General features: G+C 37.5%; 1 protein-coding gene across 1 annotated transcript in view; it reads right to left on the bottom strand.

The window, feature by feature from the left end:
• Positions 1-275: 275 nt before the first annotated feature.
• LOC126210141 (E3 ubiquitin-protein ligase UHRF1-like) overlaps positions 276-15,804 on the bottom strand; it is a 65,946-nt gene continuing 50,417 nt past the window's right edge. The window contains exons 10-13 of the mRNA XM_049939290.1: positions 13,322-13,478; positions 8,912-9,136; positions 4,454-4,552; positions 276-4,338 (exon numbers count right to left, since the gene is read on the bottom strand). Of these exons, the coding sequence (XP_049795247.1) occupies positions 4,189-4,338; positions 4,454-4,552; positions 8,912-9,136; positions 13,322-13,478 (631 nt within the window). The 3' untranslated portion in view covers positions 276-4,188. The remainder of the gene's footprint in view (positions 4,339-4,453; positions 4,553-8,911; positions 9,137-13,321; positions 13,479-15,804) is intronic.

The following is a 15,804-nucleotide window of genomic DNA, read 5'->3' on the forward strand; positions in this document are numbered from 1 at the left end:
GAAAGTCTCTCCCTAACCCAAATGCTAGTGGTGAAAGTTTCTTCCAGCACTCAGATGTGAATCTTGATACCTCGGACTTGAGTGTCACCATACAAGAGAGCATTAGCATCTTACAATACGGAAGCCGTGAGTGGAAATAAATACAGCATACTACAATGAAAATTTTTACCACATGTGTAGAATTTCTTTGGCATCTTTATGTATGTACAGTAAAGGATCAGACAGTAACGAAACATTCACTTACTTTCATATTTTTTTTATTAAAAATAGGAATGTTTAGTCATTTTAAAGTGACATAAATTGAAGAGGTATACATTAAAAAAATAATGTATGTACAAACACTCTTGCTTAAAAGCCACATGATTATAAATCACAAAAATTAAAAGGAATGTACACTAATACATGAATTATACAGTCCTGTATTTTCTGTTCGACAGCAGGTACATATTAACACTAAACGTAATGGACGAGTGCTTGCAAAGTAACTCAACTCCAGCAGAAAATGTTTGGGCACAGCATTGCCCCAGACATTGGAGAAACACAAAATGCAATTTCTTGCTTTCCAATCTTTGTTTGGATTTTGCAGGATGAGAAAACGGGTGGAAGACCCGATTTTGTTACCACGCCCTTCTCTACATGAAGAAAAACTATAAGAAAAGGCACTGGATTTTATGCTCCTTATTTCTCAGTTTGTGACAGCTCTTCTCCAACTGTATCTGTCTATGCAATTATTAAGTAGACACTCCTCATTTTGCAGGTTAATTTTCATCTTAAATATTAATATTTTCAATTTAGCTCAATGATTTCATTTTTGGCACACATTATTAAAAAAGTATTGCAAAGACTATAGCATCAGTCAATTGCAGGTCTTTATAGTCAAAGATAAATTACAAGAATAAAGTAAGATCAAATGCGACATAGTGAGGTTATCAGAAGTACTGAAAAAGTGAAGATCAGATAAGAGTTATAAAGATAAGAACATTTTTATTACAGAGAAATGCAGCTGGGTGGAAATTAAAATGACTGCTTTATTGTGAACAAGAAAAGTAAAGGTAATGATATAGCTATTAAGGAAATCTCTACACAGCTAGTTCTAAAAATAAACAAAATATTTCAAAGTAGAATCAGATTAAGTGAGCTATCAGGAAGGGAATTAGAAATTTAGATTATGAGAATTTAGAAATATGGAGGCATACCAGGTTACACTGAATGAAGACCTTGTCTTGAAAAATAAATATGGACACAGATGAAAGTGACAATTTACATAAGGTATGTACACAAACAGGAAAATTCATTCAAGTGTACACACCAACATGTTTACATTGAGGAGGCAGAAAATGTGATGAATGGCAGCAAGTCCCACAACAAAATAATATTAGGGCATTTTAAAGCTTAAGGTAAGACAAGTACTATTCAATGATTTTTTCAACTACGGATATGATACCTCAACAAATTCTTTCAGAAGAAATCAAATAGAAAGTGGACTAAAACAATGATCAACATACTGCAAATAAAATAAAACTAATTCACAATACTACCACAAAAACAGCAGAAATTTTTTAATGACAGATGAGGATGATAAATCGACAGGTAACAACAGAAATAACCTTATAAAGTACAAAAGGCCTGGAGTGCCAGTGGTAATTTAAACCAGAAGGAACATGCCAAATGTGTGTGTTCCACATCTGGCACGTATTACAAGTTTTGGGAACTACTAAATGACAAATAAACGGATCAAGATACAAACCAGGAGACGTAATAACAACTATGAATGAGAATGATGTAGAAATGGGGAGCATATGTAGCAAAGACCACAATATAGTACATGGACCAAGGAAATGCCTCACTGGATTCCAAGAAATAAATGATGCAAGAGCAACATGGATGCAAATAGTTGAATACTGGAATGCATGGAAAAGATCTGAATCCAGCAAATGGCTGATAATCAAGAATGTTCACCAGGTGCAGATTACTGCTGCAAAACTATTCATACATATCAACCCATGAAGTGGAATACAGGAACAACAAAAATAAATGAAAAAGAAATAAAAAATAAAACCTTGTGACTCTTTTCACATGGTATTTATGTAAAATCCTGAATTTCTCTGTTATAAAATATGTGCACCAAATAACTCTTAAGATACTGAAATACCAAGTATAAAATACAATTGTTTTTGTCATTTAACACAACACATTCTAAAGCTAATGAATTACACAAATGGCTGCATATTATAAATAAAGCAAAGCGTAAAAATGATTTAATATCTTTTTGTTTAATAGGACCATATACGAAGAGCTTTGGATGCAATGGGAGCGATGAAGTACAGTTGATGCTACTTCAATTGTGTCTTATCCAGTCAACAAGCCAATTTTGGAAAAAAAAGCAATATTGTTGTTGTCAATGAAATGGGCAAATCTTTACAGTATGAAATAAATACTATACTGCTCACATTTGTAAAAATACACTGGGAGAAAACATTTTGCATTTCCACAATCTCAGTTTCTGAGATAATCAAGAGAAAGCAAAAGAAAAAAATAAATGTAAAATAGGAGATGAATTACAAGTGTTGTCTGTTATTCGAAAACAGCCACATCATCTTCACATGTGACGAAAAGATAAATTAAATCAAACAATGGAAAATCCAGGAGGGAATGTAACAATACCAGAGAAGGAAAGTTGCTACTCACCATATAGCGGAAATGCTGAGTCGCGATAGGCACAATAAAAAGATTCACACAATCATAGCTTTCGGTCATTAAGGCCTTTGTCAGCAGTAGACACACATACACACACGCATGCAAATGCAACTTGCACACACGTCTGCAGTCTCAGAGAGCTGAAACTACACTGTGTAGTTTCAGCTCTCAGACTGCAGACACACGTGTGTGTGTGTGTGTGTGTGTGTGTGTGCGTGTGTGTGTGTGTGTGTGTGTGTGCGTACTGCTGACAAAGGCCTTAATGGCCGAAAGTTATGATTGTGTGAATCTTTTTATTGTGCCTATTGTAAAAAGATAAATTTCTATTTACGGTACAGCAAGAAAAATGATGTGGCAGAGACAGATGAGAGTGCTTGAGTCCGAGTCACAGTTAACAAAACTCCATCATGTAGTACCAAAGTAAAAGGCTGATCCACTATTGTGGAGAAGACACATACAATAACATAAGCATAAACAGTAACAATGGAAATCTTCATTCTTATCCCTAAGTAAAATTTTGATCAACTCCAAAATTAAAAGTCTGAAAGTTTTAAACAACAGAATATATACCGAAATCTTTCACAGTTCCAAAGAATCTGAGCCATTACAACAACAATCTGAATTGAAGAATAACTGTTATTCAAACAATTACAATTAAAATGTATAAATTTAATAAAGAACCACCAACAAAGGAATAAAGCATGGTCCAACAGGATATTAACCACAGAATAGACACTATTCTATATGTAACTAACAATAAAATAAGTCTGCACAGGAGTACAGCTGTGCTAAGCAAAGATTAACAGCTACAGTCCCTAACATGTGTCACAAAACCAACCATAAAACAAAAAAGTGGGGTACTGGTAACAAGAGATAATGTTCTGCACAGGCAGCTATAGCAGAGCCATTGCAGAGTAAAGCATGAAATTTTAATATGCACACAGGTCAGCCACAGCTAAGCTGCACAGCAGACAGTTATGTACTTGCCAATAAAATTTATGGCATAGGCTACACGGCATAAAAATCCATTAAAAACCACTAAAACTGAGGTTGCATCATTAGAAATACTAGAAGTTAAAAATCTCTGTAACAACAATATAGAAACACAAGAAAGAAATATTTTGCACTTGGTAAATGTTTAATACACCTAGCTTGACAGATCTGTAAAAATTCATTATCAAAAACACAGATCACAGGCAAATAATGTTCTAAGCCTATTTGATCAGAAAAAAATCAGTAAGTCTGTATAATCTACAATGACTTTTTAAATTTGATTTTTTGCACTGCTCACGGCCCCTTGACAATTACACTTGAACACTTAAAACAATACAAGATTGTAATACAAATTGTAAAAAGATGCACGAATTGGATGCATGATATTAGTATTAAGTATAATACTAATACAAGTCTTTCTTACATTTGAGTAAATATCTTTACAAACAACATATCTGGGCTAAAATTCACACTGTGGAGAGAGTATTTTACAGCGATTTATTTGCGGCCCTCTTCATAGCCAGGAAAGAATGCCTTCAGGACTCCAAATAAATGTTCGTTCACAACAAACTGGAATTTTTTGGTCAAGTCTTCCCTGCATGTAGGGCAAGTATAGACTTCTGCCTTGAAAGCTCTCTGCATACAATCCTGCAAGGAGAAGAAATTAAGGCATAATTACTTTGAAACCAGAATTGTACAGGATAGCTTTAATACCCTGATTTGTGCAATTCAACAACAAATTTGCTGTTATTTTGCCACTTACCAAACAGAAATTGTGATTACAAGGCGTGGTAATGGGTCGATACAACAATTCTTGGCAACATATGCAAGAAAAATTTTCCATAACAGCATCGAGATATTTCTGCAAAAATAAATAAATATAAAAAACTATCGAGAAATAGAAAAAGAAGCACATACTGCTGAGTCAATAAATAGTAGGATGAGGTGGCACTGGAACTTCACCTCCTTGGAGCTGTGGGTTAGTTTTTAGAGAGTAGAAGAAGAAAAAGTAGTAGTAGTAGTAGTAGTAGTAGAAGAAGAAGGAGAGAGAGAGAGAGAGAGAGAGAGAGAGAGAGAGCGCATTAAGTTACACAAAAACAGGCAGAAACAAAATGGGCACACAATGTTACCAAAAAGCAAACACGTGGCACATACATGACCTATTTAACTAACATAAATCTATCTGATGATTGAGGTTTAAAGCTTCTAAATGCATAGTGAAAATAATAAATAAAATGTGGCTGGTTGCAAGAAACCTGTAGGTAACTGATATTCATAACAAACATAGTAAAGCATAACCTAAAATGTTTGCATGTAAAATTGTGAAATAGTAAAAAATATACAAATGAAACAGTAAACAAATTCAGAGGCGGTATACAAGAAAACAACATCCAACCAATGAGAAATAGTACGTGAAGAGGTAAGAATGGTTTGGGATGTAGGATCATGCTACAGTTAAATCAAAATCTGTAACTGGTGCCAAATGCCACATGAATTGCAGTTTTATATTTCATGTAAGTATACAGAATTACACTTAACTGCAGAGTAGACGTGCATAGGATGAAACAACAGAATACATTGACGGCCACAATGACAATAACTTAGAGACCAATAGATGACTGGAGTGGAGTGGATAGTGCAGAAAGAACAGAGTGACTGGGGGTGTGAATGAAGATGAGGACAGAAGTACTTATCTGAGGTTGACCATTTGATCATTATGCGAGGACTATTGATACAAGAGCTTCCAACATATGCAGCTTTTGGCCTTTGTTTGCCAAGGGAATGGAACTGATAGCTGCGATCTTTACTCAGTAAATGTCCAGCAAATATCACAACCAAATTCTACATCTCCAGCTGCATTCATGTTCAACCAATATAGCTGCCATGTTCTTTACTCACTGAGGATTATAAAAACTGCTAATCAAGGTAAGCAATTTCATGTACTACACTGCTGCCTCACAATTGGGTTCTACCTTTGGCACTGTCAATTCACTTCACAATTTTCAGTTTAATACTTCTGGCAGTTCAACATAACGTGGATGATATGAATCTTTACAGATGAATAAACATACCATGATTATACTGCCAAAATCTATTAAAAGATCAACTGCTAATATATCACGTAGTTGGTACTTGCAGTTCACACATTAGCTGCAGAAAATGGACAGGTTATTAACCAAAGAAAGCAAGAAACGTTTTGTGGGAGTTAAAGAATCCAGAAAATGCTGTAACATATGTGATGTGGAAAACTCACTGGAGAAGGCAGTCAGTTACAAATCAGAAGCTCACCAGTTTTGATAGCAGTACTGAGTGAATTTATGTCATTACTGTCAATGTGCAACTGCTGCCACTGTCTGTCTTCTTTGAAATTATGTTCACATTGGGATTAGTTGGCTTATTTTGGCAGGAAAAGTTTTGTCTCTTTGCTAGTTTATTTGGATAGTGAACTGGTCTAGGGTAAAATTTCAACTGGTCTTCATATAACTTCATGGTAAACATTCACCTCTGATGCATCGTTTAGAGTTCCGTAGTTTTAATGAAGGTCCTATCGCCCCTTTCACTTCATTCTTTCAGACAGAAACACACCTACACACGTCACAAAATTCACCATTTCAGAAAGAATGCCTTCTGGAAACTGAAAGGTCACGATAATAACTTTCTGTCACACTGATAAATCATTTCCTTTCACTGTGCCATGCAAACAGCCATTACACATGACTGATGGTCTCAGCCACCTTACTGTAACATATTGTTGTAACAATTCATTAATAGTATTTTTTTATCATGTACTGTTTAATACCTATCCCCCATCTCCGGAACTTTACCACAGGTCTCTTGCATACCTTGTAGGTCTATAATTCCCAAAAGAAAGTGCTAGTCCTGTACAGGACACAGGAAAACTTGTATCAAGTTTGGGAGTTCAAAGAGGTACTGGTCGAAGTAAAAACGATGAGGATGGGTCTTGAGTCACACTTGGCTATCTCAGTCGTTACAGTAATTGTCTCCATGTTCCAGTCCCGAACCAGTACACAATTTTAATTTGTCAAGAAGATCCAAATCGGTGCAAACTCCACTACAGAGTGGAAATTCCGTCTGGATTCAGAATATCTGTTTTCCATTTTTAAATCCCAATTAGCTAGAATTGTGTGCACGGCAAAAGTAACTGAAATAATGCACTAAAAAAAAAAAAAAACTAGGGCACTGGATTTTTTTTATTTTATTTTAACTGAAGGTTCTGATTTATGTAGTCCCTAAAAAATCCTTCTTGAAAATCATCATCCAAACACATTATAGCTATGGTATTCTGCTAGATATACTGAACTGTATGTATTGAGTCTTTCCAAAATATTTGGCTTGAATCTTTTCATGAAAATAGCAAATATTCCTGTGTCTGTATCATGTGCAAGAGAGACTAAATTTACATCTTGCAACAATGAAAAGGAAAGATTAGAAAAACATAATTATATAAGAGGGTGAAGCATGTATCAACCAGAATTTTTGTTTTACACACACTTTTGCAAATGGAGAGCAGCACAGACTCTGCTCATTGCTGCTTTTCATTTCCAGCAGTTGTTCTTCACAACTAAGGTGTCATACCGTTTCTTAATCAGAATCGTAATGTCATACCAAGAGCTTCAGTCATCTGTTGTGCAACAACACATTTTAATAAAGTTTCTCACAAGAGAAGTTGTAAAATCATTAAAAACTCTGGGAGACTTGTGGCACAGTTTGGTGACATCACCCTGAGAAAGACTCATGTGTACACAACACAAGGCACAAACAGTTTTTACAAGAATGAGAAACAGTTGAGAATTCAGCTCACCGACGTTGCCCGAGGACCAGCGTGACTGAGAAGAATATTTGCACTGTCAGTTAACTTACTGAAGTTGATTGCTGAATAACAGTCGCTGAAATCACTACTGAGGTTGGCATAAGCTACTGTGGTACTCAGACAATCATTACTAACAACCTTGGATTTCAGAAAATGCCCACAAGGCAGGTGCCTAATCTTTTCACCACAGAGCACAAATTTCATCATCTCGAGGTAAATGGACAAATTGCAACAAAATGGGCATATCGTCAGCAAAGGCTCACATTTCCAATCAGGGGTGCGACCGTGCTTCGTGACAATGCTTGATCACACACAGCTGCCCAAACTCGACCAAAAATTCCGCTAGGAAAAATGCCTATTCTGTTCAGCAGACTATATAGGAAAATAATCTCCATGTGTATGAATTTTTCTGAAGCTTAAATAAACTTATAAAAATAATTCCAGTTTGTGAGTGATTCGCTCTAGTATAAATAGTAAGGGAAGTGGTTGCAGAAAGTAAACAATTTTGGAGTAAAGGAGACCACTCACTGAATAAGTGTGAGCACTGGCAGGTACACAGAAAAAGAGAACAAAAATTTTGCTAGCTTTCCAAATATTTTTATTCCTCTCTTTTTCCTTTCTACTATCCCAATCAGTTAAATTTATCAATGCCAAATTTCAGATCCAGCTTCAGGTATCTTACAAAGGGGCAGGGATCCATCTACATCTAAGCCATTTCCTGAGGGAGGGCATTATGGGACTATTTATCATGTATCAACACAAGCACAAAGATGTCTCAACTGATCTACACAACTGAACTTGTGAAATTTTGGATGTGTCAGTCAGTTAAAGTGTATCTGAACTTCAACTGATAGTTGAATTTTGCAGTGCTATCACCAGGTGACAAAAGATGTATATTGATTTCTGTGCCCTTTTAAGATGATTGGAGACATAGCAGTTTGGTTCTGAAATCAATAGCATGTATATCTGACATCAATAAATATGGCTAAGTGGAAAAAAAGACTGACTTTTCCTCAGTGAATTCTATCAACTGAGGTCATAATCTTGCATCACTACTGAAGCTCCAGGGTTTACTAATAACTGGTAACTACAATATTTACAAGCTCTATTTTTTTACTGATTAATTAATTAATTAACTACTTGTGACAGCTTCATCTGTGGAGTCATAAAGAAGGGTATTTCTACCTAACACATGAAAACAAAGGTTGGTACACGTTCCAACCTCATCACATATTACACCTGCCACAGGAAATAACTGTATTGTCAAGTTAAAAATAATCACAATTTCAACACATAATTAGATTAGCAGATTAGCGAAACATTAGAAGTTTTAATGTCAAGTATTTAGGATAAACAAACGTTGTGCCTGCTTAGTACACTGGACTTTACCTTTTTGCCATCTTGAAGTGAAGAACTGCAGGTTTCCCACAGCTTTGTGTTTTGCTTGTCTTTGGCAATAATTTTTTGGATTTTTGCATCAATCACATACGGCTCAGCTTTCACTTTTTTTGTGAAAAAGTTTATTTCATTTCCATTGCTTAATTTACGTTTGGCTGTTTTCTTCGGCTTATCTCCAGATTTCTTTGCGAGCGCTACATCGTAGTTTTCTGGCACCTGTAAGAATATAAATTCAAATAAAACACTTGACACTGGTTTTAAGAAAGGTAACCATGGAAATGACAATGAAAGTTAACTTTCACCACTGTATCAGCACTGCATAAAACGGTGACATGTAAACCCAAAATGCTCGAGTCCCACACATTAACACAACCATCGCATCTGGAGTGGTGGTATGACCGGGAAGCATGGACTGCCAACCAATTGAGTCGCATTGTGTTCAGCAATGACTTTCAGTTCTGCACAGCCCTTTACGACTATCACTACCTGAGGAGAGGTCCCATTCTTCGAATGTTTCGGTGAGGCACAGCACTGTCAAGCCTGGTGTCATAACATGGGCAGTCATTGGGTGTGACTTCAGATCCTGGCTGATAGTGACTGAAAGAACTCTGAGGGCATAATGGTTCTTCACAGACATCTCACGTCCTCACATTACCTCTGATGTGACAGTATAGTGGTGCCATTAGCCAACAGAACTTTCTGAATGATGTTGAGGTATTCCTGTTGCTAGCGAGATCACACGATCTGTCTCCGGTAGAACATTTCTGGGACCAGTTACGACATCAACTCATTCCTAGAGCCAGTATCCAGGATACCAAGGATCAGTTACAATACCATATTTACTCAAATCTAAGCCGCACTTTTTTCTGGTTTTTGTAATCCAAAAATCGAGTGCAAAGTAAGCGGAAGTTCTGAAAAATGTTGATAGGTGCCACCACAACTCTGCCGTCGAATATATGTAGCGCTAAACAGGCATGCTTTGTAGGCACAAAGATGAATACTGGCACCAAAACCGCTGCGTAAAAAAAAAAAAAAGTGTGTGGAAGACGAGCTTTTTTTCTCTGCCACGAGTTTCGCATTTTCATACATTATCCAATGAAGTAAATACAAATTCCATATTGTTCATCTTCGAATGTAGCAGCATTTCAATGTACTACAAAAATCCGACTGGCAAGACTGTTTGGGATGTTTGTCAATATGGCCAACTCTACGTTCTGAATTTTTTCCTACCTGTGAGAAGAGATGGTTACTAATGGGAACTTTTATGAATTGTGAATCACATGCAGGATTCTCTTCACCATAAGAATAATACAAATATAAACATTTTGCCATGTATTCCTTCGTGTTTGCTGCTGCTTCATTTAAATTCTGTATGCCTAATAAACTACGACACTAGAGTGAGAAAACAGCTAACGCGGAAGAATATACATATCATGTCATGTTTATATTCGTATTATTCTTATGCCTAATAGTGATACAGTCAGAAATGAAGCACGGCAATTTACTAGATTTTTAAATCTAAGATGACTGTAATTTCTGTGCAGAATGTAATGTACTAAAGAGGCGTGTGCAAAGATTTTCAAATGGAGAAAAATTTTCACTAAACTCTCGTTCAGAACATTTTCTATTATACGCAGTCTATTATTTGGTGCTTGATGATCATTATCAAAGAAAGCAGCAGTGTATGTAACAACAAATGGCAGTCTCTTGCCATTGTGTCGCTAATGAGACGATTCCTCTTGTTTTTTTATATATCTTTCCTGATGAGGCAACAGTTTGTTGCGAAAGCTTGAATTTTGTGTGTATGTTTGTGTTTGTTTGTATGTCTGTCAACCTGCCAGCACTTTCATTTGGTCAGTCACATCATCTTTGTTTTTAGATATATTTTTCCCACGTGGAATGTTTCCCTCTATACAGACACAATCAGACATATTTAAATATGTCTGATTGTGTCTGTATATGTGTGGATGGATATGTGCGTGTGTGCGAGTGTATACCTGTCCTTCTTTCCCCCTAAGGTAAGTCTTTCCGCTCCCGGGATTGGAATGACTCCTTACCCTCTCCCTTACAACCCACATCCTTTCGTCTTTCCCTCTCCTTCCCCTCTTTCCTGATGAGGTAACAGTTTGTTGGGAAAGCTTGAATTTTGTGTGTGTGTTTGTGTTTGTTTGTGTGTCTATCGACCTGCCAGCGCTTTCGTTCGGTAAGTCACATCATCTTTGTTTTAACATTCCACGTGGGAAAAATATATCTAAAAACAAAGATGATGTGACTTACCGAACGAAAGCGCTGGCAGGTCGATAGACACACAAACAAACACAAACTTCAAGCTTTCGCAACAAACTGTTGCCTCATCAGGAAAGAGGGAAGGAGAGGGAAAGACGAAAGGATGTGGGTTTTAAGGGAGAGGGTAAGGAGTCATTCCAATCCCGGGAACGGAAAGACTTACCTTAGGGGGAAAAAAGGACGGGTATACACTCGCACACACACACACACACATATCCATCCACACATATACAGACACAAGCAGACATATTGCTTGTGAGATGTCTGCTTGTGTCTGTATATGTGTGGATGGATATGTGTGTGTGTGTGTGTGCACGAGTGTATACCCGTTCTTTTTTCCCCCTAAGGTAAGTCTTTCCGCTCCCGGGATTGGAATGACTCCTTACCCTCTCCCTTAAAACCCACATCCTTTCGTCTTTCCCTCTCCTTCCCTCTTTCCTGATGAGGCAACAGTTTGTTGCGAAAGCTTGAATTTTGTGTGTATGTTTGTGTGTCTATATATATATTTTTAATTGTAAGAGGCGGTAGCGTGCACAAAAGCAAGCCATGCGGCGAGTGACGACAGGCCGTAAACACTTATTATCAGAATGTGACAAACAATGCATGACACAGTACAGTAATGCATTTTCAGCGGAGAGTGACATAAACACCTATAACAAAGAGAACGGCACTTATCAGATCAAAGAAAAATAAGCAATCAATTCAAACCAGACGAAGCACGTGAAAAAGGAAGGGTACCCGTATAAATACGGACGGAGTGCCTGACGCATAGCAATGGCTATCTGGTAAATCTTAACTGCTAAGCTTATAACTCAAACTAAACTACTGTAGCTGTATCGTCATTCATTCGACCTAAATTGTGTCTCATATTACAATGGACCAACTTTGTTTAGATTTGGAGGTGCGGCGCAAAACTTTTCTCTCCCTTTGAATTTCGAGTCTCAAATTTCAGGTGCGGCTTAGATTCGGGAAATTCTTTTCCCCTTGATTTCGAGTCTCATTATTCAGGTACGGCTTAGATTTGAGTAAATACAGCAGTTGCAGGCCATCTTGCCTCAGGAGAGAATACAACGGCTTTATGACACCCTTCCCAACCAAATCAGGGCATCCATCCAGGCTGGAAGGGATGCAATGTCATAATGACAAGTACGTCCATACTCCCAAGGTCTTTGTGATTTGACTTAATATTCTTATCACTGAAATAACATCACATACCACCTTGACCTTTGAAGTTTAATTTCATTTCTTTCTCGCCTTTTGGATGCTTCAATTTTTTTGTTTGGCAGTGTAGAAACAAATGGTCATGTTTCAACATACATCCTGTAATTAATATTGCTTTTCATGCCTGAGGACAGTCTGTTGTGCAAAATCTAGATTTTTTTAAAATTTCAAAACACCATCTCCTAAATGCAATGTAGAAAACAGTTCTCTAAAAGGGTAACTCTCAGTTTATCGAGTGATGTCGTACTCACAGCCATTGCATCGCTGCACCAATATCTTTTTGTCAAGTCCTACGCATGCTTCAGGATAAATCCACAACAACAAGGGGATCACATTTAAGAAATATTTGTTGGCTGCAAGACACCGTGGCCAAGTAGCATCTGCTCCCAGTTTAGCCCGCAAACAGACAGCAGAGATGCTCTCATTTGGTGCAAAGGCAGTACGTATGATCAGTCGAAAGAACTAATCACATATACACCCTCCTGTTCACTCAACAATGCACTAGACCAATGATTTAATTGTTAAGCCACTTGTGAGACTGCATGAGAATTATTTATAGTTTAATTACGACACATCATTAACATGGAAGTATTCAATCAGCAACCATTCAAAGTAATTTCCATTTCCTCTCTTACCCTCTTTGGATGGACGGAGGGGTTTCCGTATACTGCCTATTGCCAGCAAAGACTCAAGATTTACCCATATTATGTGCAAGTCAGCAATATTTTTGGCAGTAAACCAGTAAAGCCAAGAAAGTTTAATAAGAGAGAAATAATTTGGAACAGACACACACAAATGGAGGCAACTGGGAGAGCGTGACATTTGATCTCATAAAAATTAATTAAAATTCATGTAACAGGCTCGTTATGGTATACAACATGTTGATGCACCAACCTCAAGCTGAAGGCCAAGAGATGCTATTAATTTCTTTCCAGCTGCCGTCCACGGGGCCGGTGTTGGGTCGTCCCGACGCAGGAAGTATCGCCATACGATGAAACCAGATTGCCCTTTTTCTGGGCGATATTCCGCGACTTTGTAGATGCCGTCGTACCTGAAACATTAAAAAACAACAACTTTTTAAAACATGTTCTATTGACAGTGACGGCTGCCATACGAAAAGATTTACAAATTAATTTTCTACTGATTAACGGAAGACGTGAACTTAGTTAAGTACAGCTGTATTAATGTCTAAAATGACAAAAACTGTAATGACTGAACTTTCAAAGAGAGAACTGGTATGTTGCTACAATAGTTTTAGAGCCATTTTATAAATCTCAGTGAACTTTGTAGTGTGCATATTGATCAGAAGTTTAGCTCTTATAGTGCCCAAATACAATCTAATCTGATCTGATCGCACGGTACGCGCGAAAAGTGCCAGGTACAATCTAATCATACTGCCGTTTTTGCACACTTTTCTTTCAAACTAAGGCACAGATCATCGTATATTGATGTCGTGAAGACAAACGAAGGTCGAAAGATAGTCGTCAAGTACTTCGTTTCGATCGTCGATGCCAATAATCAATATTTTCGAGTTCCAAACACAAGGTTGTTTTTCGTTCATTTCGAAGGTAATATGGTGCCGCCAAGCAAGAAGTCTTGTTTGAGTGTGATGCATACCGCGGAAAGTGTCAACTTTTGTGAAAGTGAGAACGATTTTGCAAGTTTTTCGGACAGTGGATCGATCTATGAGTGATCTAGTGGTGATGTCTCATCATGCGAGTCATCAATAGTCGAATCTGCACCCAGCAGCGATGAAGACGATGTTGAAGAATTGACTGCAGCCAGCGACACGTTTGCTGAAATTGGAATTGATGAGTTGGACAATCCTGCTCCTCACCACTTCACGTTTTCGGAATTACCAGGCCCCAAACATGTATCAATAAATGCTACGCCAATTGATTTTTTTAACTTTTTTCCCTCCAGTGCAACTGTTGACAATAATGGCAACAGATATTCTCGACTATTTCTCAAAGCTAACGTAAACTTATCAGTGCACTCTCGTGTGAGAAAGTGGTATACTACCTCAGTGCCAGAAACGAGGGCTTTTGGGGTAGTAATACGAAATATGGGACTCATAAAGAAACTGACACTTTTTAGTTACTGGTCTACAGACAAAAATACGGCAACTATGGTTTTCCCGAATGTTTTCACTAAATACATTTCAGTTGCTCTTAAAATTTTTCCACTTTACAGACAATACAAAATTGCTCCCTCCTGGGCATCCAGTGTACGACCCCACTGCGAAGTTTGACATTAAGCTGAACATTGCCAATAATGTGTTTCGTCACCATTATATGCTTCATCAACAGCTGAGTGTTGACGAAAGTCTTGTTGACTCTAAGACTCATTCTCCACTCATCCAGTATCTCCCTAACAAACATCACCACAGATGGGGTGTAAAGTTCTGGATGCAATGTGATTCCGTGGTGAACTACTGCCTTGGATTTTATGTGTACTGTGGAGCAAGATGTGAAGCTGACAGAGTGGTGGTAAAAGAGCACAGATAAGGCTATGTAGTTATTACAAAATAACTTGCTCTTGGTAATTACACGAACAAGGGGTACAACATTTTCTGTGACAATTTTTTCACGTCAATTCCAGTAGTGGAAAAACTGTATTCCATGGGAACCTTCCTAACTGGCACAATACAGAGGAACAGAAAATTTCTCCCACCTAATCTTCTTTCCAAATTTGACATTGGGCAGGTCAAATTCTTTAGAAAGGCCTTTGTGCTTCTCTGTGGCTTCAGGGAAAAGATGTCACAGAAAAATCCAGTTCTGTTGATCAGTCCCTCCTCTACTGCAACAGTGTCAGAGAGAAGTATTCGCGAACGACAGCCTTTGAAGAAACCTGATGTCACATTTCAGTATAATAAATACATGGGAGGGATTGATTCCTCAGATATGACGACATACTTTTATCTGGATGAGAGGAAGACTGAAATTATGGAAGAAAGTGGTTTCCAGCATAACTGGCTGAATGTTTCTGAATGCTTACATTCTTTATAAAGAAAATCTATCTTTGTCCGAAAAACCACTCACACGTCTGAAATTCAACAGCAAAATCATCTGCACGTTGTCCCAGGAGTAGTTCAAGATACAAAACTTAGCACCCACTACATCAAGTGCAAATGCAGCCGAGCTACGCACAGGCTTGGTATCCAGAGTGGTAAGAATGTTAAACTAGCTGGTCCTAAGTGCCATTAAGGAAGTTTTTAAAAGCTGATTCTTACAAAAACAAAAGCAGTAACCAGCCACTGTTGATGATTATGGTTATTTACACAAACAGTTCCACTACCTGTTTCAAACTGACAGTTTTTGTTTCATCCGTAGACTACTGTTCACATTAATATTGGTTTCTGTTTACATTAGTTGTGA

Source organism: Schistocerca nitens, chromosome 10 (assembly GCF_023898315.1).
Source record: "Schistocerca nitens isolate TAMUIC-IGC-003100 chromosome 10, iqSchNite1.1, whole genome shotgun sequence".
Taxonomy (NCBI): Eukaryota; Metazoa; Arthropoda; class Insecta; order Orthoptera; family Acrididae; genus Schistocerca; species Schistocerca nitens.